Source organism: Sebastes fasciatus, chromosome 2 (genome assembly GCF_043250625.1).
Source record: "Sebastes fasciatus isolate fSebFas1 chromosome 2, fSebFas1.pri, whole genome shotgun sequence".
NCBI lineage: Eukaryota > Metazoa > Chordata > Actinopteri > Perciformes > Sebastidae > Sebastes > Sebastes fasciatus.
This window is the reverse complement of record NC_133796.1, coordinates 40224121-40252070: the sequence shown is the minus strand read 5'-3', so window position 1 is coordinate 40252070 and position 27950 is coordinate 40224121. Positions and strand designations below refer to the sequence as shown.

The following is a 27950-nucleotide window of genomic DNA, read 5'->3' as shown; positions in this document are numbered from 1 at the left end:
TTCATAAAAAGGGAATAGAAGGGAAGGCTTGAGTCCTTTACACACCAAGGGTGTTTTTTTTTTGTGCGATTAATTTGTGCGTCAATCTATTTTTTTCAACGTGTTTTTGTCGTGAGTACTTTCAGAAAATGTGAATATTACGCAGCGGAAAAGCGGCACTTTTTTTCGGAATTTGACTAATCTGAGCTTTTGCACCGCGATTAAAGGCATCAAACAATCTATTTAAGAAAAAACAACACGGAAGCTCTGTAGTCCGAACCAGGACGGCAAACTTTACTCTTCCTTTCAATCTTGACAAAAGCAGCTCAGACCAGATCCACACCTTCCTTTCACAATAAAGCCATACATATATAATATTTGCTGATGAGTATGTGTCGTTTATTCCCCGCGGCCCGGTGTGTAAAGGCCTTTACGTGGTGTCTTTTAAAACCACCGAGATGTAACATTTTCTTATTTCCCCCGACCAAAATGACTCTTAGCCGATGAGGATTAAAACAAGTACAGTACATTTGTGGTGATGTCTATTTTTTCTTCTGAAAACCTGAAGAAGATTCTGGCAGTTGTAGAGTTAACTTACATTTGTATATAATATCTATGTAAATAAAATGCAATAACAACTTCTATATTGTTAAGTTATTAAATACAGACATTATTTTTTTTTCTTCCCAAGTGCTGTAAGCTTTGATTTTTCGTGTGCAGGTACAGAGGAGTGGAGCTGTTCATCCGGGCTCTCTAATCCTGAAAATGAGTCTTCATGTTAAAGAACAAGACAACATATTATCAGTAAAGCCAATGATCAGTGTGGATGGGCTTCTCTCCAGGGATTACATACTGTCATTATATTCAATCCCACGTCAAGTTCTACAGGTACATTTCCCATTTCTTTTTCCCCGTACACAGCTATCATTGACCATAAAGTGGAGACAATGAGGTGGCCTCATGAGAAACTAGACTGACAAATACTGTACTGGAACAGACCTCTGACAGTCTTTATCCACATGTAAACAAACAAAAAAAAAAAAAAAGAAGTGTGACACACTAAAGTAACATTTATTTGATAAACCATAAACTCTGAAAGGTTTATGGGATGAGCATCTTTTAATGTTCGAATGTTTCAGCCTTTCCGAGTTGAGTGATTTTCTTTCCTCTGTGTTGAGCTCAACCTCTCAGGAAGTGAGATTAGTGTTGACAGAGGAAACTTGAGTCTGGCTTTCTGGTCTCACAAAGGCAGTGGTGAAGGAAGTACTCAGATCCTTAACTTAGTAAAAGTACTAATACACCACCAAATTACAAGTAGAAATCCCTGCATTTAAAAGGGACTGTCATTTTTTTACACGTATAAACGTTTTTTAATCGTTTCTTATTGCCCATGTGTGAACAGGATGTAAACTAACTGACTCTCTGGGTTTCCTCTATCGGCCTGTACGCTGCTTAAAATGTGAAGTAATTAATGTGACGTTTTTTCTGGGAAAATCCAACAGATGTGACGTCATGCACGCTCGTGAGTAACTTTTACTCTCTTCAGCTCCGCTTACAGGGCTAACGGTGTGCAACGATAGCTAACGTTCGGTTAGAAATAGAGTCCGCTAACGCCAACAAATGACCAGCCCCCCACCACAACTCAGACTCCAACACAAACTCCACAGACGCACGAAAAAAACAAACAAAGTTATATCTAGTGAAGCCCGTCTGGCAGGGGGGCGGGGGGAACTAGTGTTGTGGGAGAATAGCAAAGCCAGTGTGAAGAGTGTGTGTGAACATTGGAAAATGAGTGATGAAGCAAGAGAGAGAGCGGCAGAGGCTGAAGCGGGAAAAGTTAACATTAGGATCAACATCGGCCTTCCATTCATGGGGGGTACCTTCGTTTGGGCTAACATTATTACCAAGCATGTGATATTGTGGTTTTAGCTGCTAATGTTGCTAACGATAATCATCTTGTGTGTGTCGCCTCACTGTTTTGACCGATACTCGCGTCGACGTAGTGCGAGCACGAGCAACAGGACGCTGATTGTCGTTGACTTTAACGGCCACAGGTGTCGCTGTTAAGCAATTTCTGACTCTTACAGAGTCCCTTTAAAATGTTACTTATGTAACTGTGCAAGTATAATCAAGAAAATGTAAATGTACTACACTCAATGCAGAAAAATGGCTCCTGTGACTTACATACTATTGTACATTATTATTATTATTAGTAATAGTATATCAAATTAGTATTACTCCTGTGTTGATGTGTGAGCATCATTTCACTGCTGTAGTTAAACTGGAGGGCAACTGATGATGTTCCCCCTCATGGATTAATCTTCTGATTATTTTCTCAAGTAATCAATTTATTGTTTGGTTTGTAAAGATCCAACAAATGTGTTTTGTCCAACCAATACTTCAAACATGACATTATTAAAATGTCAGCACACTGACACACTTGTTGTCTGTTGGGCTGCAGTTTGCCATGTTAATCTTAATCATCTTAATGCAGTACCTGTGAGGGTTTCTGGACAATATCTGTCATTGTTTTGTGTTGATAATTGATTTCCAATAATAAATATATGCATACATTTGCATAAAGCAGCATATTTGATGTTGATAAGAGTATTAAATACTTGACAAATCTCCCTTCAAGGTTCATTATTGAACAGATAGAAAAATGTGATTAATTTGCGATTCAATATTTGAATCGATTGACAGCCCTAATTGTTATGTAAATAAAATTTACCTGAATTCACAAATATGTAGGATATTACAACTGACATTCCTGTAATATTACATCACAACGTCTGCTGTATTAGCCGTGTGTTTACTACGTGTTAATTTGCATATAGAGCGGGGAAGTGAGATCCGATCACTCAAGACGCATGTGGAGACGCATTCTAATACCAGGTGTGAACAGACGTACTTAGAGCTGTCCACTTGTGATCGAATCACCCGAGACGCATGTTAATGCGTCTCGGGTGAACGCAATGTGAGCGGGGCCTTAGTGATAGTAAACCATGCCATTCTAATACTCAGTTTTACAGTATAAGCTACTGAAAATAGCCTGATGTGTTGAGAATATCAGCCTATAGTGCGGTTATATCTTTTTACATCCTAAATCATGTTATTTTACAGTCAGTGACCTCATTTCACCACAATAGTTTGAACATCAGAGACTGCATATGAAGAAAAAGAAAAGGGAAATGTACTTCAGAAACCGATGCCATGAAAAAAGGGGAAGACACTTTTTCTGCTATAGAGCAGCACAGAGAACATGTCCTATTCAAAAGGCGTTGTTTCATAAGGAAAAATAAAGGCCACCTCTGCCATCCCACCCGTGCTTCAGTGTAACTGACGACAGAGGCAGATCATCATGGTTTTACAGGTGAGGTGGAGATGAGCAAAATGGCAGTTCAAGTACAACACAAACAACTAAATATGAGGTACGAGTCAGTACTCCAAACCAACAGCCTGATACCAGCATAGGGTAAATAAGGTCCATGCAACATGCATGTTTACAGTACACACTGAAGTATGCGATAATAAGAAGAGGAAAATGTCTAGTGTCTCATCATAGTGGTAAAAAACAGAGACGTTGCTGTACTTTCAGCACATGTACAAATATAGATTTGACATCTATTTTTCTTTCTTTGGATTGGAGGAAATAAATCATCCCACAGATGTAACCAGACTGAGTTTGAGATGCAGGTTAAGCCCCCGATCTTATTTTGGGACTTCTCAGCGTGTAAACTGCTTTCAAACCCAGTAAGGAGGGGTTGAATGTTGACTTACTGGATTTCCTCCTGCAGTCACACAGGAATATACTAGGAATGTACATTAAACAGAAATCGTGGATTGGATCTATTTGAAATAAGTGATTGATAATCTCGGTGTGCTGACTTGCTGTTGAGTTTGGACTGATTTAAAATACAAGGAACAATTGGACCTGACCAGTCAGCAGGGGCTCCGGTTTGAAGGTAGATTTCTTAACTCTTAAGTGTCAAAGGTCCTTGAGGGATTTGACAGCCTTGGCCATGTTGCTGTAGAACTCGGCCATGCTGGAGGGGAAGAACGAGTCGACCACGGAGCGAGGCAGGAAGCCGCCCAGGTCGGTCTGGAAGAAGCTGAACACCTGGGTTTTGTTGGGCTCTCTGGAAGAAAACACACAAGAGGAAACGAAATATAAGAAAAAGAGAAGATGAATTTGAACTCTGGTCAGAGTTTCCTCTACAAACACACACTGTACTTGTTTAGTGTGTGTGTGTGTGTGTGTGTGTGTGTGTGTGTCAGTAGTAGGGCTGGGACGATACACCTATCTCCCGATTTGATACTATCACGATACTTCGGTTCCGATTCGATATGTATTGCGTTTTTTAAGTATGGCGATTTGATACTAGGATTTATTGCAATTTCTGTTTACTTTTTTTTAACACTAGACCATGGGGGAAAAGTTGAATCAAACACTTGTTGGGACTTTTACTTTGGAAAATATCTAAATTAATACAGTAAAAAATTTTTATTTTCAGCCTGTATGTAGTCAGACATGTCCTGAAGCCAAATCTATCAGTCATTGTCACTAATTATCTATTACAGTTTTTTCCAGCGACCCAAAGAATAAAGACATTTCCCTCACAAATAAGTGGTATTATCCTTTTGATTTATAAGACATCTCTCATCTTTAATCTCTTATCCGGGGTCGGGTCTCAGGGGCAACAGCTCCATCAGGACCCCAAACTTCCCTTTCCCGGGCCACATTAACCAGCTCTGACTGGGGGATGCCGAGGCGTTCTCAGGCCAGTGTGGAGATATAATCTCTCCACCTAGTCCTGGGTCTTCCCCGTGGCCTCCTCCCAGCTGGTCGTGCCTGGAACACCTCCCTGGGGAGGCGTCATGGGGGGGGGCATCCTCACCAGATGCCCGAACCACCTCAGCTAGCTCCTTTCAACGTAAAGGAGTAGCTGCTCTACTCCGAGTCCCTCACAGATGACTGAGCTTCTCACCCTATCTCTAAGGGAGACGCCAGCCACCCTCCTGAAGAAACCCATTTCGGCCGCTTGTACCCGTGATCTAGCTCTTTGGGTCATAACCCAGCACTCATGATCAAAGGTGAGAGTAGGAACATGTAATGTTTTATACTTCTGGTGAATATAATCCAATCAATCTTATTTCCATATATGTATTTTGTATATACAGTTCCCTTTGTTAACACCTTATTTTAAAAACCGGAAGTAGTCACACGTGTATACTTCCGCTAATTTCTCCAAGGTCATCTCTAGCTCTCCCATCAGCTCCGTTCTCTCTATCCATCCATGGTCAGCTCCATCGGGGCCATAAATGTCAGTATACGGGTGCTCTACAGTTGTAGCGTCGGCCCATTTGACCACGGAGATGAGAGCGACGGCCAGCTCGACCGCAACGTCACCGCGATACGATAACGTTTCCTGTCCGTGACAGAGTTAGCATGCAGCTTCAGCCGTGATGTCTAGCTCTGCTTTTCCTGCAATGTGTGAAACCCAAAGTGTTTCCATACTTTACTGGATGTGTAGTGTTTACCACGTTGGATTTAACATGGGAGGATGCAGGTCGTATCCACGCCGAGCGTCCGCTGTTTTCTACTTTGTCGTTTCAGCTTGCGGCGGTTTGTTTTGGTTGGACGGATACGGAACAGATATAACGTCACATTACCCAGTCTACAACAATAAAAGCGGTAACGTCCTTCTACCTCCGCATAGACTCAAATGAAGCAAATATTGATTCTAACATTAAGAAAAATTATTTAAAAATCATAAAAAAAAAAATAGGTGAATAAATTTTTTCCCACCCCTAGTCAATATACTCACCCTGAGATGGGAACACAGATGCAGCCACATGGATGGTTGAATCCTCTCACAAAGCCAGACTGGGGAGGACAGCCCGGGTGACTCACATTGGTGGCTGTTTGACATGACACAAAACACACGTTCACATGCACGTTTGTCTTCATTATACCGATCTTGTGAGGGGGCTGTATTTCTGTCTCAACCGTGTGAGCACAGAAACTAAACCGAGCGCCTGCAGGTTTTCTATTAAAGGAATAGCTTGCCTTTTGGGAAATACTTATTTGCTTTGTTGCTGAGAAAAAGATTAGAAGATCCATATGTGATCGGTATCCATCTACTCGTCTAACTCTCTGCAAGAAGTGAATAAGTGTATTTCCCAAAAAGCCAAACCATTCCTCCAAACACAAGTGCGTGCTCTAAATGGGCTGCTTGAAGCAGTTTCACTCTGTGAATTCACCTTGAAGACTGAAAATCTGCAGACTCACAGGCCTCAACCTCGAGTTGGGATCAGACATATTTAAAGGGGACACATCGTGCTCATTTCCAGGTTCATACTTGTATTTGGGGTTTCTACTAGAACATATTTACATGCTTTAATGTTAAAAATAAATAAATAAATTTGTCATCTGTCTGAATAGACCTGAATTCACTCTCTGTCTGAAACGCTCCATTTTTCTCTTTAAGACCCCCTCCTGAAAAAGCCCAGTCTGCTCTGATTGGTCAGCGTTTTCCGGTCTATTCCGCATCTGCACTGTCGCCTGTCTTTACAGCGTCACTGCAGCCAGAGACTCACTGGTGTGTCAACTACGCAGAGTTTAGCAGCACGTCCATCGGTGACTGTATAGTTGTGACAACACAACATTACGGAAGTCCTGGCGGCTCGTTTAAACGCACAGTTTCTGAATATGGGCTGTGTGCATTTCTCTGTGAATTTGATATTTTCACAGTATTTATATAGCAATTAGACTTTTTTATGATAAAAAGGACATGGAAATCTCAAAAGTAGAAAGTAGTGGCGAGCACGGCTCCAAATCTTGTTCATTATTGGGTGCTTGGACAAAAAAACATGTTTCAGCCATAACACTTATGATGGCTTATAGATGAAATTAGTTTTTTTGCCTAGAATAAACTGAACCAGAGAGGTTAATAATTATCAACCTTTCTGGGGAAACAGTTTACTGGGTGGACATTTGATATCCGCTTATTTGCAGTTACTGTATATTTGTATGTATTGTATGTTCCCGCTTTCTGTTGTAATTGTTTTAGAAACTAAATAAAATACACTTCTTTGGTGAGTATGTGTGAGGAAGCAACAACTCCCTCACTAACTGTTTGGTAAAGCCAAGTGGGGTTGATCACAGTTATCTTTGTTTTTCCTTATGTGGGTAGTTAAGGGGTTAATTGACTGACAGGGACTGAGTGGCTCCAAGTGTAATCAGGTGTGCTCTGATTTCCCAGGTTCTCACTGCAGGTGTCTCCAGTCTGAGCTGATGGCAGCACTCGCCTGATAAGCCAGTTTGAACTGGAAAGGCGGGCTGTTAGGTTATATGACCATGTGTGAAAGTAGAGTTTGGGGAGGAGAGTGGTAAAAAGAGCAGCACCAGGCATGTGGTGAGCTGTGTAACAGAATGCAGAGGGTTTTTACCTCCATGTGTTTTTCCTTTGTTTGATGGAATTTTTACAGACTGAAAATAAAAGTCTGCCTTATTTTTCAAGCATACTTACCTGCCAGTGTGATGATTTCTCTTCGTGATTTTTCACCTTGCTCTCCTGCACCTCACCTTGCAACAGTATGTTATTAATACCTATAAAACTGATGGCCAAACCTACAAAAATAACAGCCAAAATGTAATAAACTGAAATGATCCTTTAAATGATCCGTCAAGCAACAGGAACATGTTTGCCCATAAAAGCAGAGGTTGCTAGTTGCTACGGCTATGGAAGCAAATAAGAGACATTTAAAAGCCACTGAAAACTCAATATTGAATTTTTTTGTAATCCATAGCATTGAAATATTTTACTTTGGAAACCATGTATCTGAATTTATTTGTTCTGAATTCAACTCTTTTTTAAATTGAAATATGAAATTTCTTGATTTACAAGCTGAATTTGAATATATTTCTTTACAATGTTCACAAATTCAGATCCAAAAATTAAAGTTTTAAAATAAAAAAAAAATGATTCAGGTAGCATAAATTCGATTGGTTAAATTATAAAAACTAAAGTCTAACCCACTTTATGAAACCCCATGGATCTATAAGAACGTCCATGATGAAACCACGGCCACAGACACAGCGTGAATGAATTCACCATTTATCAGACCACAAATGGGTCCAGAATTAGCTATCTAGCTAGCGCACCCCGTGGTCCCTTTCAAAATAAAATATTTCAATGCTATAAATTCAGTGGTGTTTGCATTTAAATATTAAGTGTTCAGTGGATATTAAAATTCAAATACTTATGTCTCTTATCTGCTTCCGTATGAGTCATCCTTGATAACACTACAGTAGCAGCAAACAGTAGCAACCAGTTCTGCGCTGCCTGACACGGAGGACACACTACATGCTGAGCTCGGCCAACTATAGCCAGGATTTACCTAAATCATTTAGGAGCGGAAAGGCACACCAATATTAATTCACACTGTAGCACAAAGTGGACATGAACCACAGCAGCACAACTGAGATGAACAGTCCCTACGATCATGTTGATTGGTAGACCGTCTGATAGATTGTCCTATCTCAGTTTATCTTCTTCCAGTCTAACTGTTCTTCATCGATGCGCATAGAAATAAAACAGAAATTAATTGTAGTAAGGCTGTTGTTTTTCTTTCAAATAATGTGTTGTGCTTTTTGTTATACGGAGCAGATGATCTTGTAATGTCATGTATGACGATCCAGGATTATGGTCCATTTAAAAAAAAAAAAATAATACCAGGTAATAAATTCAAACACTAATTCGGCAACTAAAAGTTCCTTTGGTGCACAGCTGTTTGTTGGTGTTTCCAATAGGGCTGTCAATCCATTCAAATATTTAATCGCGATTAATTGCGAATTCATTTTTTTTAATCTGTTCAATATGTATCTTTAAAAGGGAGTTTTGTCAAGTATTTAATACTCAACATGGGAGTGGGCAAATATGCTGCTTTATGCAAATGTATATATTTATTATTGGAAATCAATTAACAACACAAAACAATGACAGATATTGTCCATAAACCCTCACAGGTATTGTATTTAGCATAAAACAATATGCTCAAATCATAACATGGCAAACTGCAGCCCAACAGGCAACAACAGCTGTCAGTGTGTCAGTGTGCTGACTTGACTATGACTTGCCCCCAACTGCATGTGATTATTATAAAGTGGGCATGTCTGTAAAGGGGAGACTCATTCACATATCTGGAGGTCAGAGGTCAAGAGACCCCTTTTGAAAATGGCCATGACAGTTTTTCCTTGCCAAAATTAAGCTCAAGTTTGGAGCGTTATTTAACCTCCTTCATTTCATATGATGCCAGTATCTTCACCCTGGTGTTAAAGCAAATTTAACGTGAACGCTTATTATCCCGTGAACTTTGACAGCCCTAGTTTTACGCCCCATCTCAACAACCAATCAAACTTTGCTCCATCAAACACCGTCTGTGGGTGGAAAGCTGGTGAAGGATCATGTCCTCGTAGCTGCGTTGGTGGATTTGGCTCCTACTGGTTCTTTGCCATTTGCTGTGTAACTAGGACGCTACATATGTATGCGACTTGGTGTTGGAACACGCTTCTGCTTTTTATTTTTCAAACAGCTGTTATCCGTGTTTGAAACGGCGGTTGTAAACACTAGTTCTTAACAAATCCAGGACATTTCGTACTGCAAACAGCAGACAAATCAGTAGGTACGGTACAGTACAACCTTGAGGCTCAGATTTTTTAGGAAACTAAAAGTTGAACTAGGTTCCTGGAGGTTCAATTCCTGAGTTCCTATTAATCTCTTCTAACTATTATAACAATTTTTTTCAGACATCTGATATAAGTCAAATATGTAAATATGTAAGTGTTTTGTTGTGAGGTGGAAAACCACTCAAAGAAAGATCAAAAAGAAAAAAGGAAATCTGTCATTAATGTGTGACATTTAATCTATTTAGTCTGTTCATGCCTGTAGTGTATCCGCAGTAGGGATGCTAATTTTGAAACATTTTCTTAACCGATAACTGACCCTCGTTAACCGATTATTAACCGTTAACCGAGAAGATTTGTGCCTCGCATGCAGCGGTGCGTCAACTGCAGTGTATGAGGACAACAGACAACTGAGTCACCAGTTCAGCCGTCCGGGAGCATTAACTTAGCAGCCACGGTGCTTCGTGTAGTGTCGCGGACATGCAGCCACTTTCCCAGTAAAAGTCTCCACCACACATTTAGTTTAGTTTAGCAGGATGTCAGTTGTGTGTCTGTCCGGATTAACGATAGCGATTGTCCGACAAACATTGTGTGTATTTGTGCTACGTTAGCATCTGTAGCTCTGCTAGTAGCTTTGTGCTCACCATTGTCACACACATACGACCGTATGTGTGTAACTTCAGCGAGTATCCGGCAGACCGTGTGTATGTTGTCGGTAGCGTTCTAGCTGTGAACGTTGGCGTAGCAGACAGTGTGTGCACAGTTTATTTGTCGGTGAATAAATGCTACAACTCCTCCGCTCAAGCGAGCTATAGACGGGAGCCAACTTCCTGTATCTGTAACGCCAGCTCAGACTCTCTTAAGGTGGGCTCTTAAGGTGGACCAGCTTTTCTCCTTTAAGTGAGTTTTCCTCAGCTTTTTAATTTATTATTAACATGTATTTTAACCATTTTAACCGATAGCATTAATTGGTTAAAATGCTTAATGTCGGTTAACGGTTAGTTATTAACATCCCTAATCCGCAGCGTCGTTCAATCTCAGACAGCTTCACTCCCACAGGTAAAACCAGTTACAGACCCCTACTGCATCATGGCACAATGAATCTCAGGAAGTACAAAAGAGACAAGCACAGGAGGTAGAGGAGACAAGAATGAGTCATTACGCACCATTTGATGAAATGGTGCCATCTTCGTATTGCTTAACTAAAATAACGTCTACAAAGTCCCGTGGAGCTATGATACCCATAGCTGCTGAGGGCGTGACTGTTCGGCAGATAGAGATGTCCTGCGCGAGAGTGGGAGACAAGGGAATGTGCTCAAAGACTGAGTCGAACAAAGCAAAAGCAAAAATGAATATCACCTCTGGTATCATATGTATGCATTTAAAGCTGCACCGGGCAAGGTTTCATTTAAAAAAAATTTATGTATGTGGATTTGTCCTAGTTGATCAAATTCAGCAGGTTGAATAATAACTGGCAAAGCAAACACACAAAGAGATAAGTGACAGTTAGATCAGAATCATCATCAAACCATGAGGCATATATATATATGGAGTTTACTGAAATGACCTCACTAGATTTCTGGGTACTGCACTTCAAAGTTAGTTTCCAAACAGCTTTGCTGCCATCTGAAGCCACCGCTATGTTAAAACACCTGGTGCAGCTTTAAAATAATTCAGACAATCTTTGATGGAAGTCAAAAGAAATGTGACTACCATTGGAGTGAGACGTGGGTTAACTTCTACAGAACGAGCATGACGAAACATCCTCTAATCAGAAGAGAGAAATTAGTAACACACCTCTGTGATTTGTTCCAAAAGCTCAAACTTTTTGACGTTGTTGTCCCACTTGACTCTGAGCCCATTGGGTACCGGTTTCAGACACTCCCACACTTTCTCCGGGCTGCCGCTGACAATCCCCTCCCCCTTATAACTGCAGAGGAAGTCGGACAACGGAACAGTCAGGAGAGCAGATTATTAAGGCATGACCGTTGTAAATTGGATCCATACATTATAGAGTGCTCCAGGGATGACGTATTTCTGTAGGCCAACCCGGAAGTTAGAATCGCCCTGGTTCCCTCCAATATAAGCCAATGGGATTGTTCCATTAGGTTTTGGATTATTGCAGAAAATAAGCTCTGTGGCAAACACACATTTATGATACTAACAGGTTTTGTTCAGAAGATAATCTTCACAAATGACCACTTTTGTGATTTTTGAAGCGTGAATACAATACCCAGAAGTAAAAAGCTAACGTTAGGCTATAAACTAACTACACCACGGTCGCACTTTTGTTAGTGTGGCTGTCGTATGAAAAGGTTAATGCAAGGATGTGTACTTCAGTCATATCGAAGTATTTTGAAAAGCAGTATAATCTTGAAATCATGCCTTTAAAAAAGGGTATTACAGTACCTGCTGGTAGCAGCTTTTTTTAAATAGCATATAAAAGATGAAGTAGCATCTGTGATAAGCTCACAACAAGCTCACCATCTTTGCCACAAAACTATTCCTGGATATCGAGCTGAGAAATGACTTTTCATTTCATGCACTTTTAGTTATCATGTTATAGAACAGGTAGCATTATAAACACATGGTTCTAGCTGTAGGCACAAGCCCTGACTGTTATCCTGATTCTTGTGTTTATCCTTACACCTGCACAACAGTAAAATGTGTAACTTCTTCTGAAACGTTGTACAGATCCATTGTGTTCAAGTGTGGGTGAAACCAAAACTATAAGAGAAAAAAAAAAGGAGAAGTTGAGCGTCCTCACACATTCCCAGGGTACTCGGACGAGGGACGCCAGGACACCACCACGTCATTCTGCCAAAGAAAAAACAGGAAATTTACAGTGAGCGACATATGCCTGGTAAATGCTGACACACTACATGTTTCAAAACAACACAATAAGTCATAACTAAGTTTGTGTCTTTCTGAGTGGTCTTTATCAGCTGATGCACCAAGCTGACTGTCAGCCATCACTGAGCACCGTTAGCTGACTGTTGTCCAGAGCTTTTACAGTGTGTTCAGCATCACTGGCACTAGTCGCCCCATAACTGTTCAGCCAATTAAGCACATTAATTCAGTGTCAGTGTTGATTAGGTGCTACGAGTGGCTGAAATAATTCTGACAATCACATTTACAAAGGCAAGATGTATTGAATTCTGAATATTCTGAACAGTAAATTTATTTTATTTAAGATTTATTTATAAAAGATGGTAATAGTGAGTTGTGCATGTAAATTAAACCGTTTTAAATAGCTTTGAATAAACCCACAATGATATTCATCTTTAACAACAATAAAAGGACAACACAAGGGCTGTGTATTGGCGAGAATCTGGAGATATGATACGTATCATGATACAGGAGTTACGATTTGATATATTGCTATTAGGGCTGTCAAAGTTAGCGCGATAATAACACGTTAACGCAAATTTGTTTGAACGCCACTAATTTCTTTAATGCATTAATGCGATTTCTAGGTCGTAGCGGGCTCAGCTTTAAAACTAAAGTGAAGATACTGGTATCATATAAAACCAGAAAACCTAAATAATCCATCGGTACCAACCATGTCATACTAGCTTGTCATGAAGGAGGTTAAATAACGCTCCAACTTTGCGCTACATTTTGGCGAGGAAATTCTGTCATGGTCATTTTCAAAGGGGTCCCTTGACCTCTGACCTCCAGATCAGTGAATGAAAATGGGTTCTATGGGTACCCACGAGCCTCCCCTTTACAGACATGCCCACTTTATGATAATCACATGCAGTTTGGGGCAAGTCATAGTCAAGTCAGCACACTGACACACTGACAGCTGTTGTTGCCTGTTGGGCTGCAGTTTGCCATGTTATGATGGGAGCATATTTTTTATGCTAAATGCAGTACCTGTGAGGGTTTCTGGACGAAATCTGTCATTGTTTTATATTAATTGATTTCCAATATTAAATATATACATACATTTGCATAAAGCAGCATATTGCCCACTCCCATGTTGATAAGAGTATTAAATACTTGACAAATCTCCCTTTAAGGTACAGTTTGAACAGATAACAAAATGTACGATTCAATATTTTAATCGATTGACAGCCCTACGTGCTATATATTGAAAAACCGTAAGCAAAAGCAATAACCGTAAAAAAGAATTAAACATCCTGAGCTGATGAAGCAAGTAGCTAAGGAGTGAGCCATCTCGCTTCCTTCGCATCTCTGCTGAGAGTTGCACAGCCGTACAACCGATCGGTCACTCACGAGAAAATGGCGGCAGGTAAAGACAAAGTTTATGAGGTGAGGCGCAAGCGAGCATTTCAATTATCCTGGAAACAGGAGTTAAGCTGGGTGGCAATAGAGGATGTGGGCGAAACTCCAGGTTAATTTACTTAAAGCTGCAGTTGGTAGAAATGGAGCAAATAGGATATAATATACCCTGACAGTAGTGAATGAGACAAGTAATGAGACAAGTAATCTGAAAAAAAATCATGTGTCTCTGTGTCCTCCGGTGCTCCTAATGGCTTCTGCAAGATTTCACAGACCGGTGGAAAACAACCAATCAGAGCTGATCTGGAGCCTGCAGTCTCTGAGCAGCTGTCAATCACTCGCGAACTCCGATCAAACTAGGCAAATGTTTTCAGAAACATCTTGTAGTGTACTGTTTAGCTGTAAAATGAGAAAGTTTGTGACACTACGAGATGTTTATGAAAACATTTGAGGTGAGAAATAGTCATTACAGTAACAGAATACTGATTCATATTTGCCAATAGGAACGCTCACTCTCTCTGAAATGACCTGTGATTGGTCAAAGTTTCGATTTTTTAAAGCCTGAAAACAGAGCCATGAGGAGGAGCAGAAGTCTAGTTATCTCTCAGAACACTTAAATCACAATATTCTGAAAGGTTATTAAGGGATTTTTGCCCAATGATGCCAAAAACATTCTTCCTACTGCAGCTTTAAATGTAGATTAAACGTGACAATTAACTTTTGGTCTTTGATGTTATTAGATGACCGCTAATAAATAAAACCATTTGTATTACGGCAAGTAAAAAATTTGGGCAAGTAGATTTCTGACCCACTTGCCTGACCAGGCAAGTTAAAAAACAAAACAAAACATTAACGTTGAACCCTGCAATGACCTAAACAAATCTACCATTACATAGTGTGGCTTGGAAAAAAACATGCATTTGCAAAGAGTAGGAGTCTCTCACAAGCAGAGCCTCACCAACCAGCACCAGTGAAAGGAGTGTGTAGTAAATAACCACTGAGCTGTCTACAAACATCTGGCAGTGTTAGCAAAGCCAAACACTATGGACTTTGTGTTTGCAGCTGGTGTTTGGGTTGCAAGAAATCTCTCAGATTTTGACCTGATGTCTCCTCAGCCTGTGACATAACCTGCTGAATGATGGTGTCTTGGACCAACAAAGAAGAAACCAGGGACATGAATAAATTACTTGTCTGTGGTATTCTGTCATCCCACATTTTCATTCCTCTTATCTAATAACAGTATAAGTAATATATATATATATATATATATATATATATATATATATATATATATATATATATATATATAGTATCTAATAACAGTCTCAGTTATTCAGTTGGTTCACACACCTGGAAAATGTGGAACTGAACTAAAATTAGGTATTTCAACAAACCCAGAGTAAAAACTCTGCTTGTTCACACCTGCTTGGTGCATCATGTGGTGCTAAATGAATAGTTGAACCTCAAGTTTGGTCAAAGTTCTTCGCCCTGTCCTGTCAGGTTAGCTAATAACGTTAGCTAACCTGACAGGACAGTAAGTGGGGTGGCTGTGACTCAGAGGGTAGAGCAGGTCGTCCACCAATCAGAAGGTCGGTGGTTCGATCCCAGGCTGCTCTGAGTCACATGTTGATGTGTCCTTGACACGTCAAGGTCCACGACACTTAACCCCAAATTGCTCCTGAAGGCATAGCCATCGGTGTGTGAATGAGTATTTAAATTAGATCCTGACCATGTAGTGTAAAGAGCTTTGAGTGGTCGGAAGACTAGAAAAGAGCTTTATAAAAGCATGTCCATTTATATAAGTCCAAGTCTGTACAGTACGTCGGGCGATGCCACGTCAAGTGTTATGTATCAATGAGGCTCTCCGTTGGCTCTCTATAAGGTTATTAGAGATCATCACGGCCAAGTGGATAACGTTAAATATTATACTATTTCATATTCAGACAGTGATAGTAAGAGCAAACATTTACCGATTTCTTGCAGACTTTCCAGCCGGACTCATCCGTCTTGTAGCCCATCATGCATTCCCCCACCGCCTGAGCTTTCTGCTCATACTCCATAGTAGGTACAGTTAAAGCTAGCTGGCTAACCTAAAGCTAATATAGCTAACCTAGCGTTAGTTCACTCTAAAGACTAGCTGACGTTACAGCGGCCAGATGTTGACACACGATGATGCTGTGAGCTCTCACAGTGACTCTGGAACCGGAACCGGGTTATTGAGCGCAGATGCAGCAGCGACGAGCAGGTTACTGAACATCAGCAGGTAGAAGCGCTACTCCACAGCTAGCTAGCGTTAGCCCCAATGAATGAACGGTGCTGTGCGAGGCACAGTAATGCATCGTTCAGTAGCAGGCAGCTGGCTGGCGGCTCCGAGGAGGTTACTGTGTGACCACTCGGTCAACTACCGGTCACTGTACAACACGCACGGCCGCGTGACAGCCCACACCTGTCACCAGCAGGACGTTAAAACCCAACAATATGTGAATGAATAGTCTGAAATGTTCAGAGAGCCGCTGGAAGAGGTGGTGTCACATCACCGGAAATAAAGTACACTTCCGGTTATATTTTTCAAAATAAAGCCCCTTTTCACAAACTTAGGCGTATATGAAAATGTAAAATGTGCTATAATAAAGTTTTCAGTATATTTCCAATGATATCCAGTGCTTTAATGGATTATTTTACTCTTTGTTGTACGCAGCAAAACATTTAATTAAGCGACAAAAGTTCCATGTATCTTATATTGAAGGCGAAAGCGCCCGACTCTTTCTAGTTGGCATCACGCACCTGGAGGCTGGAGGTCCTCGCTTGTTGCAGCAAAGCACACTGGGAGTTGTAGTGGTCACCTCATTCCATCTGAAAATGCTGCTTATTCAGTGTGCAGGGGATCAATGTGATATCACATGAGTAACTATTTTATTGTGATTGTTTGTGGAGCAGGTGTAATTGTGTAAGCTGTATGTGTCACAGCTAATGTTAAATATGGTTTGATTGTTATACACATAATAACCAATTTAACTCGCTGACATACAGCTGTTTCTAAATGATACAAAACCACACACACGTAGGAGACAGAAATCACATTTATAATGATATACTCGCTGTGCTTTCAATGCCATGTATTAACCCTTAGTAGCATACAGGCCTATATATCTGGCCTATTATATTTTGAGAATCATTTATCAGAATTCATAATTTTAGCAAAGATGTCATACATTGGAGCAGACCAGGTCATTGGACTCAGTGACATTCAGATCAAAGCTGGCTTTGGACTTCTTTTTGGCCAGCTTACCTTGCCTGGCATCAGACTTGACATAGTGCTCCTTGTTGTGGATGACCTGAATGTACTGGTCAGTGCTGCTGTTCTGCTGGTCACTGCTGGAGGCCAGGGAGGCTGAGTCGGACTCGGTCAGAGGGGTCTCCAGCTTTGGTCTCGCCTTGGGTTTCACATACGACTCCATGTGCCTGGTCCTGGCCGGTGACTGACAGTGTCTTCCTGGGGAATGGATGTGACGCCTGGTTCGCACAAGAAGAGCGTCTGCTCCTCTCACATTGGCCTGGGACCGGGAGTGCGACTCCAAATCTCTCCAGTCCATTCCTCCTTCACCATCCTCCTCTTCATCCTCTTCTTGCACTCCACATCTTCCTCGAGCGGCGTGGCCGTCTTTGGCCACAGACACGTGGCCCTCGACGCGGTCACCGATGTAGAAGTGCGCCGGCTGGTGGAGGTCAGAGAGGGAACGGGGCCGATGAGCCTTCCCCAACAACACCCTTCTCCTGCCTTTTCCCTCTTCCTCCTCCTCTTCCTCTTCACTCAGATGCTGATGTGATGGGTGGGGCCGGTGAGGATGCGGTTGGTGGTGAGCGGTGCGGGGTGCGTAGCGTTTGATGTTGCGCGGGTACAGCTCCAGGATCTCCGCGGGCTCCTCCATGAGGTAGTGGCGTGGGATCCGTGTGGTTGAGCGCAGCAGCTTCTTCCTGGGCTCATGCTCATTGACAATCACATAGCGGGTGGTGTGACCGCGCCGTCCTCCATAACTCTGTGCGGTGATGATCCCGGCAGCCTCGACTGGGTGTATGGAGCGTATGGTCTTCCTGTACAGGGGGTCAGAGTGGATGTTGTCAGAACAGCGAGCTGGGGGATTGTACGCCATGTGGTGGTAGGACTTGGACCTGCAGGTACCACTAGGGCCACCGAGAAAGGGCGGGGGCCTGTTATGAGAGAGGACAACACATAAGAATGAGTATGACTATTGTAATGACTATCATTGTGATCATATTGTTGGTATGTTATCATTGCATGATGCTACTAAAAAGCATGGACTTATTTGAAATGTTTGCACTGCACTGCCACATGACAATCTTGTAATTTGACCAAATTAAAGGAGACATGATGATCACTGTGATGAATGATGAAAGAGGATCCAAAGACTGTTAAAGTACTGAAATACATGAAAACCAATGGCTGTGTGGAAGCTTGAAAAAACACATTAAAAAAGTAAAACTTTGCTATGATTGGTATATTGGTCAGCGGTGATGTAATGTTTATGCTATTTGTTAAAAGAAAATGGTCATGCAAAAATACTAGTACGGTCCTTTAAAGCCGTCATTCAGCAGGTTTCAATTTCATCTTTTTCATGCCAAAAAACATTCCCATAACTTACAAGTACTCAGTGCTTCCCACAGAAAAAGAAAAGAAACTCACACAGCATTTAGAAAACCCAGGTTAAAGGGTAACTTTTTTTTTTTTTTAACCTGGACCCTATTTCCCCAGGTTTTTGTGTCTAAGAGACTAATGGGGACAACACTCTCTGAAATGGGTCCAGTAATGAGGGAAAACGCTGTAACTGGCATCCGTGAAACGAGCTGCGAGGGGCAAGTGGTCAGCGTCAAAGTTACGTCACGTTCATAAAAAAATCTTGTTTTTGACATTGACAGGCTCAGATTGTTATTATAAGTGTCTGAGAACTTTGTGGAAAGGACCCTACCTTTCTCTTGATGCGGTCTGTTTGTTATTGTGTCCAAGTCCCGCTCAAGGAGAAGCCTTGTTATGAAATATGAATATCAAATAAATACGGGCGGCCATTGAATTCAAAGACCTCGTCCACATTGTCGAAAGCACAACGAGACTTCTCCTTGAGCGAGACTCTTTCCATAATGTCAGACACTTATAATAACAATCAGAGTCTGTCGTGGAAAAAACAAGCATTCTTCCATTTTTTCTTTATCGCTGTTAAAAGGTTGTTGTTTTTTTGGGGGCGGTGGGGGTCTCCTTAACCGATGAGAGGGCCACACTGTAAATGACAGAGAATGTTGTTTCATGTACACATTGTTAAGCCCCCCCCTGAGGCAAATTTGTGATTTGTGATTTTGGGCTATACAAATTAAATTGGCTTGACTTGACTAGTGGGCATAAATGACTGTGCCAGCTTGCCCCAATAGGATTACATTGCAGCCTGTAAGCGGCTGTCGTCTACAACGCTCTCCCTCAATACTGGACCAATGTCAGGAATTGTTGTCCCTATTAGTCACTTAGACACAAAAACATGGGGACATATGGTCCAGGTTTAAAAAAAATACTGAAGTTACCCTTTAATACTAAAAGACAACGAATCGTTTTTATATAAAAATCGCAACATTTCGAGAGAGTGCAATTTTCAAATCACGGGAACCACAGTTTGAATTATAACTTGGTTAATAATAACATTATTAACGATCTTAACTGCTGTGAGAGTGAAAGTTTTATATAGTTACAACTGTCAATTTAGTCAGCTGAAGTTCAAAAACATTAATGAAGTGTGTTAATTCAACTCAGAGTTGGCCAAAAATTTGCTAGAACATTTTCTACAATTTCTACTAGAACATGTTTACATACTTTAATGTTTAAAAAAAAACTTTATTTTACTCATGCTCTCTGCTTGAATATACCTGTATTCACCCTCTGTCCGAAACGCTCGGTTTTAGTGCATTTCAATGGAATTGCAACAGAACTGCGTTGCAAGGCAACAGCTTGGGTCCATATTTACTTCCTGTCAGCTGATGTCATTCACATACACTGGAACAGGAAATAAACTGGGACCCATTTAGAATATTTATGTTTAAAACTTTGAAATGGTCTAAATATTGTAGATTTGTGACATCACAAATGGACACGGCTTGTTTCAAAAGCTCAGTTTCTGAATACGGGCTATGTGTATTTCTCTGTGGATTAAGTGTTTCAATCTTTCATAGTATTTATATAGCACTTAAACCTGCTTTATAATATAAAAGCCATGAAAATTACAGTTTTTACAATATGGGACCTTTAAGTAAACCTAATTGGCTAAACCAGTATATCAATGTGTGTCAGACCTGTTGGGTATGTGCTCCGGCCTGGGTTTGGGCAGTATGGTCACTGTTGGACTTCTGACAGATCCAGCCACACTTCCTCTATTCAGGTCCGCCCTAGATGCTGATTGGGCGATGGTGCGGATGCTGTTCCCACGACGAACAGGAGAATCAAAGTTTGTGACGCTGCCGTTCCGTCGGGGAGACGGAGTGTGGATGGAGGCCTCCTGGCTCGTGATGTCGCTCTCCTGCTGATCCGGCTTTTTGTCCGCTGCAGCCTCTGGAGCCTGCAGTCTGGCTGAGGTGGGGTTAAATGTTACAGGGTGAGGACAACTACGACACTATGAGACATAATGGAACACACACAGGAGATGTGTAAAAAACACTAGAGGTACCTGCAGCCATCTGTAAGACTTTCTTCTTGTCGTCGGTCCGCTCCTTAAAAGATTAAAGGAAAATTCCACCTTAATTATTTTCTACATTTTTGCTTAAAAAATTCTTAAAATGATTATTCTGTTATCAAAATTGTTGCAGATTAATTTGACTAATCGAATAATTTATATCTGTTTTGTTGCCTTTAGATAGTTTGTCCTCCCGAGAGTACTGGTTTATTTGTAAAGTGTAAAATGCCTGCTCAGTACAAAACTTGGGCATAATATTTTAAAGGGTAACTTCGGTATTTTTCAACCTGGACCCTGTTTCCCCATGTGTTGGTGTCTAAGTGACTAATGGGAACAACACTCTTTGTAACTGGTCCAGTATTGAGGGAGAACGCTGTACCCGGCAACCGCTAAACGAGCTGTAATGTCATAATTTGTAATTTTACATCCACTAAAAGTTCTTGTTTTTGCCACTGACAGGCTCAGATTGTTATTCTAAGTATCTGACAACATTATGGAAAGGATCCTACTGAGAAATAAAACCAAAAATCCAAATCTGCCTCTGTGTTTTTTACCCACAAAGATCTCCACATGCTCAAGGACGTTTTGCCTTATTTGCTCAAACTGTCCCTATATCCTGACAATAGTGCATGAGACAGATAATCTGTGAAAAAAATCAGGATCCTCTGCATGCTCCTATAGTGCTCCTAATAGAGAGCAGAAGTCCCGCCCCTTCCGGTGGACCACCATGAGACCTTATTTCTGAAAAAATATGAACGGTAGTCAACGGAGAGAGATAAATATTGTTTTGATCCCGTTTGAATTGCGCCATGAATCACACATATCATGTTTGTCCATTTAAAACATAATTTTGCAAGTCAAGAGAGTCTCATTTTGTTGTAAAACTGTTGAAGTATCAGACTGTGAAAATACGTTATTAGAAAGACGACACACCCAACAGTGTGGTAGTGACGTGTCTCTCTCTAAGCTACAATGTCTGTGTGTTTCCTACTGGGATGAACTCACACTAGCAACAGGTCTGATCCTTCTTTTCACTTCCCGGCTGATAAAAAGACCAGAAGTCGCTGGATAAAACACATCAGGTCAGATAACGGTTCATCTGTGCGTGGTCATAGCTACGTTAGCTAGCTAGGTAGTGTTGGTGACGTATATTGTGCGAGATGTGAGATGTAGTTCACTGAGCGGTTTCACACTAAACTAAATGATACTACGACAAACTGATACTTTCTTGACTTGAACAAGTTTTAAATGTACAAACATCATATGTGTGATTCATGGCACAATTCAAACGGGATCAAAAAATATTGTTTGTTTGTTTGTTTGTCTGTTAGCAGGATTACTCAAAAAGAGAGCATTAAGACCTCTGGGTACAACACATGCACAGTGTAATTGATGACGCGTTGATGATGCATGACCCCGCCTCTTTCCTTCAGAGAGAGAGACAGAGAGAGAGGGGGGGCTTGGAGAGGGGTGGGGGGGGGGTAACAACTGTAGATTCTGCTTTTTTTTTCACATTAAACTCGGTGAAATGACAGTTGAGTTGGACCAAAGCACACTTGGTGATTGTTGGAAAGAGAAACGACGATGGTTTAGGTGATTTTTTTTTGTTTCTGTCCAGTTTCAATGAAGTGTTTTACGATGCTCCGCTACGTACAGCTGATCTCAACATAAACAAAAATACACGTGGATGATAGCGCAAGCTGAATGGAGAGGGGGGGGGGGCAATCGTACTCGGGCACCTTGGCGAAGGTCTGCGCTCTCCGAGTGCCATTCTAGTTTCAAAGGTTATCTGTTTCATGTACTACTGTCAGGATACAGTGACAGTTTTAAAAAAATATTTATATTAAAGGTACCAACTGTAGCTTTAACCGGCCATACTTTCCTGCTTACTTCCATACCGTATCTTCCTGTCATATAGGGCCACTGAAGCTGCTAAAAGCAAATGTGCCATGATTGAGAGGGATGTAGACGTTTTGATTCAGTGTGCTACAAATTACAAATGTTGAAAATATCCATTATTCATCAGAAACTCACAGTCTGGAGCTGCATCCTCAGCTGGTTGTTGGTGAATTTTAGGGATCTGGCAATAGCCTGGAGATAGTATATCAGCATGCTGAAACACACAGGGAGACAAGTCAAGATGGCATATTAATGTGTATATGTGTGTGTGTGTGTGTGTGTGTGTGTGTGTGTGTGTGTGTGTGTGTGTGTGTGTGTGTGTGCAGTCTTACAACAGCAGCAGCAGTGCTGGTAGCACTACAACAGGGCTAGTGACGTAGCTCATCACTTTACTGAACCACAGGGGGAAGTCGTTGGCCACTGTCTCAGAGATGATGTCATATATCTTCTCTTGACCACTGAAACACAAATTACGGTACTTTTTTATTTAGTTAACATTTAAAAACAATATAAACACAACCGCACCTAAAGACGCAGGTAGCAGCTCCTCCTTCAAATGCCTCATATTGCTCTAACACAGCAGAATCTAGCGAGTAGTACTTTAGCTGTTAGCTGTGTTGGATTTATTATGTACAAAAGTGCTTACAATGACCTGAAATAACCTGCTTATAAGGGAAGCTGAAAACTGTTGTATTGTTTCATGATTGCTCAATAACTGTCTCTCAATTATTAGCTTCTAAGGGCATAACTCAGGGTGAAGGAATGAAGGACTTGGGGCTGTTCAGTTGTTGTTGCACTGTTTTGTTCCTTGAGGAGGTGATTCGGTGACTGTAGATTTCTATATAGTCACATTGTAATAATCTCCGGCAGCATTTGGAGAGGCTTTGAACTACTCAAGGGTGAGGACAGGGGGGAGGCACACGGGACTGCATGTTCTGTTCTTTTCATAAGGTCACGGGAGGATGGAGTCAGAAGAAGAAACAAAAAAGAAGATATGCAGCAAAAACATCACGTGCCATAAGCTCATGACTATTGATATTGTGTAAACCATAAAAACGCTGGATCAGGGATAGCTCGGGGTTCAGACTTCGCGAAGTGACCCATGCATTGTATGTTGTCAGGGACACGTTGATTGGATCCAGAATTCTGTAAACTCTGTTATCTTACTTATGCAACATTAATTGTTCGGAATAAATTGTATTATTATGCTTTAACCCGTCTGTTTGGAAAATCTCTTTGTCACACAAGATTAACCAACACGTAACTGTGCCCTGACCTCTTGGAGGTAGAGGGCCGGTTCCTTCAGCTGTCATCTGCAGCGTCCTTATACCAACTAGTGGACACGACCCAGACTGCAGAATGCGAACAGACTTTACAGACAGCATCAGCTATAAGGGTAACGTTCTGGTTTAAAGCTTCAGTAGGCAGAATCTTGTTGGTATCATTGGGCAAAAATTCCATATCAACCTTTCAGCATATTGTAATTCAAGTGTTCTGAGAGAAAACTAGACTTCTGCACCTCCTCATGGCTCTGTTTTCAGGCTTTAAACAATCTAGCCTGTGACGGGAGACTTTGACCAATCACAGGTTGAGAGAAATGAGAAAAAATGAGAACGTTTGCTCCGGCGGTGGGCGGTGCTTGGTATTTCCTCAGCTGATCTCAACATGGCTGCCAGGTCACAAACTTTCTCATTTTACAGCTAAACAGTACACTACAAGACGATCTCTGAAAACATATGAGGAGAGAAATAGACATTAACGTAACAGAATATTGATTCATATTTGATCAGCGCTGCCTAGTTTGACCATTTGGTCGGAGTTCGCGAGTGATTGACAGCTTCTAAGAGATGGCAAGGCTCCAGATCAGCTCTGATTGGGTGTTTTTTTCTGTGAAATCTTGCAGATGCCGTTAGGAGGACGTTGGGAGGACACCGGAGGACACAGAGGAACATGATTTTTTGCAGATTACCTGTCTCATGCACTACTGTCACGATCTATTGACCGTTTTATAAAAATAACTTTTTAAAGGGACTATTTGTAACTTTCAGAAATGCTTCTTAACAGCGACACCTGTGGCCGTGAAATCAACGAAAGTCAGCGTCGGGCTCACGCTTGCTCGCTCTAAATATACCTGAACGAGCATCGCTCAAAACAGTGAGGCGACACACGTCAGCTAGAACCACAATATCACTCTATATTTCAGCTGCTTGGCAGTAATGTTAGCTGACCAGACGAAGGTCTCTCCATGAATCAATGCTGATCCTAGTGTTGGCTTTTCCTGCCTAAGTGCAGGCTGAAGCAGCGGGGCTCTGCAGCGTGTCTCCCTGCTCTCTCCGCCCGCAGCCGGAGAGAGCAGAGGAGACACCGGCACCCGGTCGGTAACGAGACGATAACGTTACTAGCTGAAGAGCTCCGTCACTTCACAAGACACGGGAAAACTCTGTTGGTCTGGAGGAACTGCAGCATTTATTTCTGCACAAACGTCCCCTGTGCATTCACTAGATATTCTCAGAGCTAAACTAACTCTTCTGCAGTGTGGAGTGAGCGCGTGTTCACGTCTAGAGGTGGAGCGAGACAGCGAGGACGCGCGCGCATTTTGAGTGAAGGAGAGCAGGCAGCGGAGACGAGGCTCCAGCCACACGTGAGCGCGCATGTGCGAATGGGCATGTGTGGCGACCCGCTACATTTATACGCTTAAAAAGTTACAAATAGTCCCTTTAAAATTATTTTTGCTCCAATCTCGCCTACTGCTGCTTTAAAATTCTATAAATTCTTGCTACAGTAGACACAGTAGGCTACATTGATTTGTACATGTAGTGCCTGTCCAGGACATGTGTCAGAGATTCACTTACAGATTCATGTGTGTGATGTAAGCAATGAGCTACTCTTTCTTTGGAAAACACAGAGGAACGTTAAATGTAGTCACAAGGACCTTACATATTGCTTTAGCTGTAAAAAAAAATAAAATAAAAATAAAAATCATATTTCATAAAAATGTTGGGGATACCACCAGACATCCTTTATATTATTTATATTATTATTATATTACAGGAAGAGCTGTAGTTTTGGAACATCCTTCCATTGATATGGAATATAAGTCAGAACAGAAGGAAAAATATAGCTACATGGGTTAGCACATTCACATATACATGTGAAGGCTGACATATGTGCGTGCCCATGTAAATGATATTGCTATATCTCTGCGCCCCCACCCCCCCCTTTTTTTGCTATTAACTTCTTCATTTATTTAACTTATTATTACTTTCTTTTCTTTTCTTTGTATCATTATTATTATTATTTTATTTATTTTTATTATTCTATTCTTTTTTATTATTATTATTATTATTATTCTTTTTAAAAAAAAATTATTTCATTTTGAATGCTGAAGTTGTTTTCCCTAGTGTACTTATTGTGTTCGTCTCTAAGGTCAACGACTTAAAAAAATGATTTATAAACTATTGATTTATAAACTATTGTAATTACGAACTGTAAATTGCATATATGAAAACAACCTCGAAAAAAAGGGAAAAAAATAAAGTCTGAAAAAAAAAAAATAATATGGAATATAAGTCAGAGCAGTACCTTTCAACAACACACATCTTCTGATACTATATAAACTCTGTTTTTACCTGAATGGTCCACAGTGCTGTGATGGTCTGTATCTCACTATGGAAAAGATGGTGGGCAGCATACACAGAAACAGCATGAAAAGCAGCATAGCCAGGTAGAAATTGTTTGATCTAGAAAGGCAAAGCAAAAAAGAGAAAAAGGATGTTTTCAAATGAACAATGTTCTCATTCCTGTTGTTTTCAGACCTTCGCTCTACTGTTGCTTTCAGAGCAGTCTGTTGCAAAATGCAGCCGAAATTGAAGTAAATGTGGGAAAGTCAGCCTAGACTACTGCATTCTGGGCCACCATTGTCCCTAACCTCTTCCATTGGCTGACTTTACCGTCTTTCAGAGGCTGTAGCAGGATGCCTGAATACGTCTGTATTTACCCTCTGTCTTAAACGCTCAGTTTTAGCGCATTTTGACGGAATTGCGATGGAATTGCGTTGCTAGGCAACAGCTTGAGTCAATGTGTACTTCCTGTCAGTTGATGACATTCACATGCACTGCAACCAGTAATAAACTGGGATACATTTAGAATGTTTATGTTTAAAACTGCGTAAAGGGTCTACATATTGTATATTTGTGACATCACAAATGGACAGAAATCCTGACAGCTTGTTTCAAATGCATAGTTTCTGAATACGGGCTGTGTGTATTTCCCTGTGGGTTGAACGTTGCAATACTTTCACAGTATTTATATAAAACTTAAGCCTGCTTTATAATAAAAAACATGAAAATCTCACTTTTTTATAATATGTCCCCTTTAAAGCAAGTTCTCAGTCACTCACAAAACAATCCCCATGAATGAAGACCCGTTGCTGAATGTTTTCACTCAGACGCTGACTAAATTCACCGCCAATTCATCAATTCTCCCATTGTAGTGGCTGCATTTCTTGTTTGAGACCAGGAACACTAGACTGTGTGTGTGTGTGTGTGTGTGTGTGTGTGTGTGTGTGTGTGTGTGTGTGGCTGCTAGGATTTTCCACCACATCTGGGAGTGACTGATAAGGACTGAAAGAGGCAATAACAGCCTTGTTACATAAATCAGAGTGGGCTGAGCGCCTGAGGCATGTGGTGTGTGTGTGTGTGTGTGTGTGTGTGTGTGTGTGTGTGTGTGTGTGTATAGGATGCATATACTGTACTGTAGGACTACACACTGATTGGTCACCATCACGGCAGAGCTGGAAAATGAAAAGGGAGGAAGAAAATAGCCACAAACCTATCGGTGCTAATAAATAATAAGAGCAGTGTGCTGGTGCAGTTTCATCTTTATCAAAGAGAGGATCACGTGCACACACTGTGCAGAGCTCAGTGACGAGGATGGAGAATAAAAGAAAATATGGACATGAAGTCATGTGTCCTTTTGTTCTGAGAGTGTGTGTGTGTGAGATGAAAGACTTCTATACATCAGACCGGCAATACGTCATCCAGAGTAGGCTCTCATGACCACGCCCCTATTTGGGGGAAGACCTTACCGTGTCCCTCGTAGACGGTAACAGAGTAAAGAGACGACGTTGAAACATGTCTCCAAACTTCTACTTTAAAGGGACTCTATGTAAGAATCAGAAATTGCTTGTTAACAGCGACACCTTTGGCCGTTAAGTCAACAAAAGCCAGCGTCGGGCTCATGCTTGTGCTCGCTTTACATAGACATGAACGAGCATCGGTCAAAACAGTGAGGCGACACACGTCAGCTAAAAGCACAATATCACTCTATATTTCCCAAAACGCTGATCTCAAAAATCGAAAAAAGATCTAATACAGGGTCTTTATGGCCCCAAGCTATAGACCAGACCAGCA

General features: G+C 41.2%; 2 protein-coding genes and 1 long non-coding RNA gene across 3 annotated transcripts in view; all 3 read right to left on the bottom strand.

Moving 5' to 3' along the window:
* Positions 1–356: 356 nt before the first annotated feature.
* On the bottom strand, positions 357–16439 carry stard5 (StAR related lipid transfer domain containing 5). The gene is made up of 6 exons (XM_074623808.1): positions 15886–16439; positions 12435–12484; positions 11465–11597; positions 10834–10951; positions 5808–5901; positions 357–4118 (listed from the first exon to the last, which is right to left on the bottom strand). The coding sequence occupies exons 1-6, from the start codon at positions 15973–15975 to the stop codon at positions 3968–3970; spliced, it is 636 nt and encodes a 211-aa protein (XP_074479909.1). The 5' UTR covers positions 15976–16439; the 3' UTR covers positions 357–3967.
* LOC141760760 (uncharacterized) lies at positions 5925–8168 on the bottom strand. The gene is made up of 2 exons (XR_012592443.1): positions 7568–8168; positions 5925–7072 (listed from the first exon to the last, which is right to left on the bottom strand). It is a non-coding gene; the product is annotated as an uncharacterized LOC141760760 (long non-coding RNA).
* Positions 16440–16601: 162 nt separating the features above from the next.
* Positions 16602–27950, bottom strand: part of tmc3 (transmembrane channel like 3) — a 54407-nt gene continuing 43058 nt past the window's right edge. The window contains exons 17-22 of the mRNA XM_074623818.1: positions 26169–26279; positions 22872–22997; positions 22675–22753; positions 20635–20677; positions 20264–20537; positions 16602–18124 (exon numbers count right to left, since the gene is read on the bottom strand). Of these exons, the coding sequence (XP_074479919.1) occupies positions 17122–18124; positions 20264–20537; positions 20635–20677; positions 22675–22753; positions 22872–22997; positions 26169–26279 (1636 nt within the window). The 3' untranslated portion in view covers positions 16602–17121. The remainder of the gene's footprint in view (positions 18125–20263; positions 20538–20634; positions 20678–22674; positions 22754–22871; positions 22998–26168; positions 26280–27950) is intronic.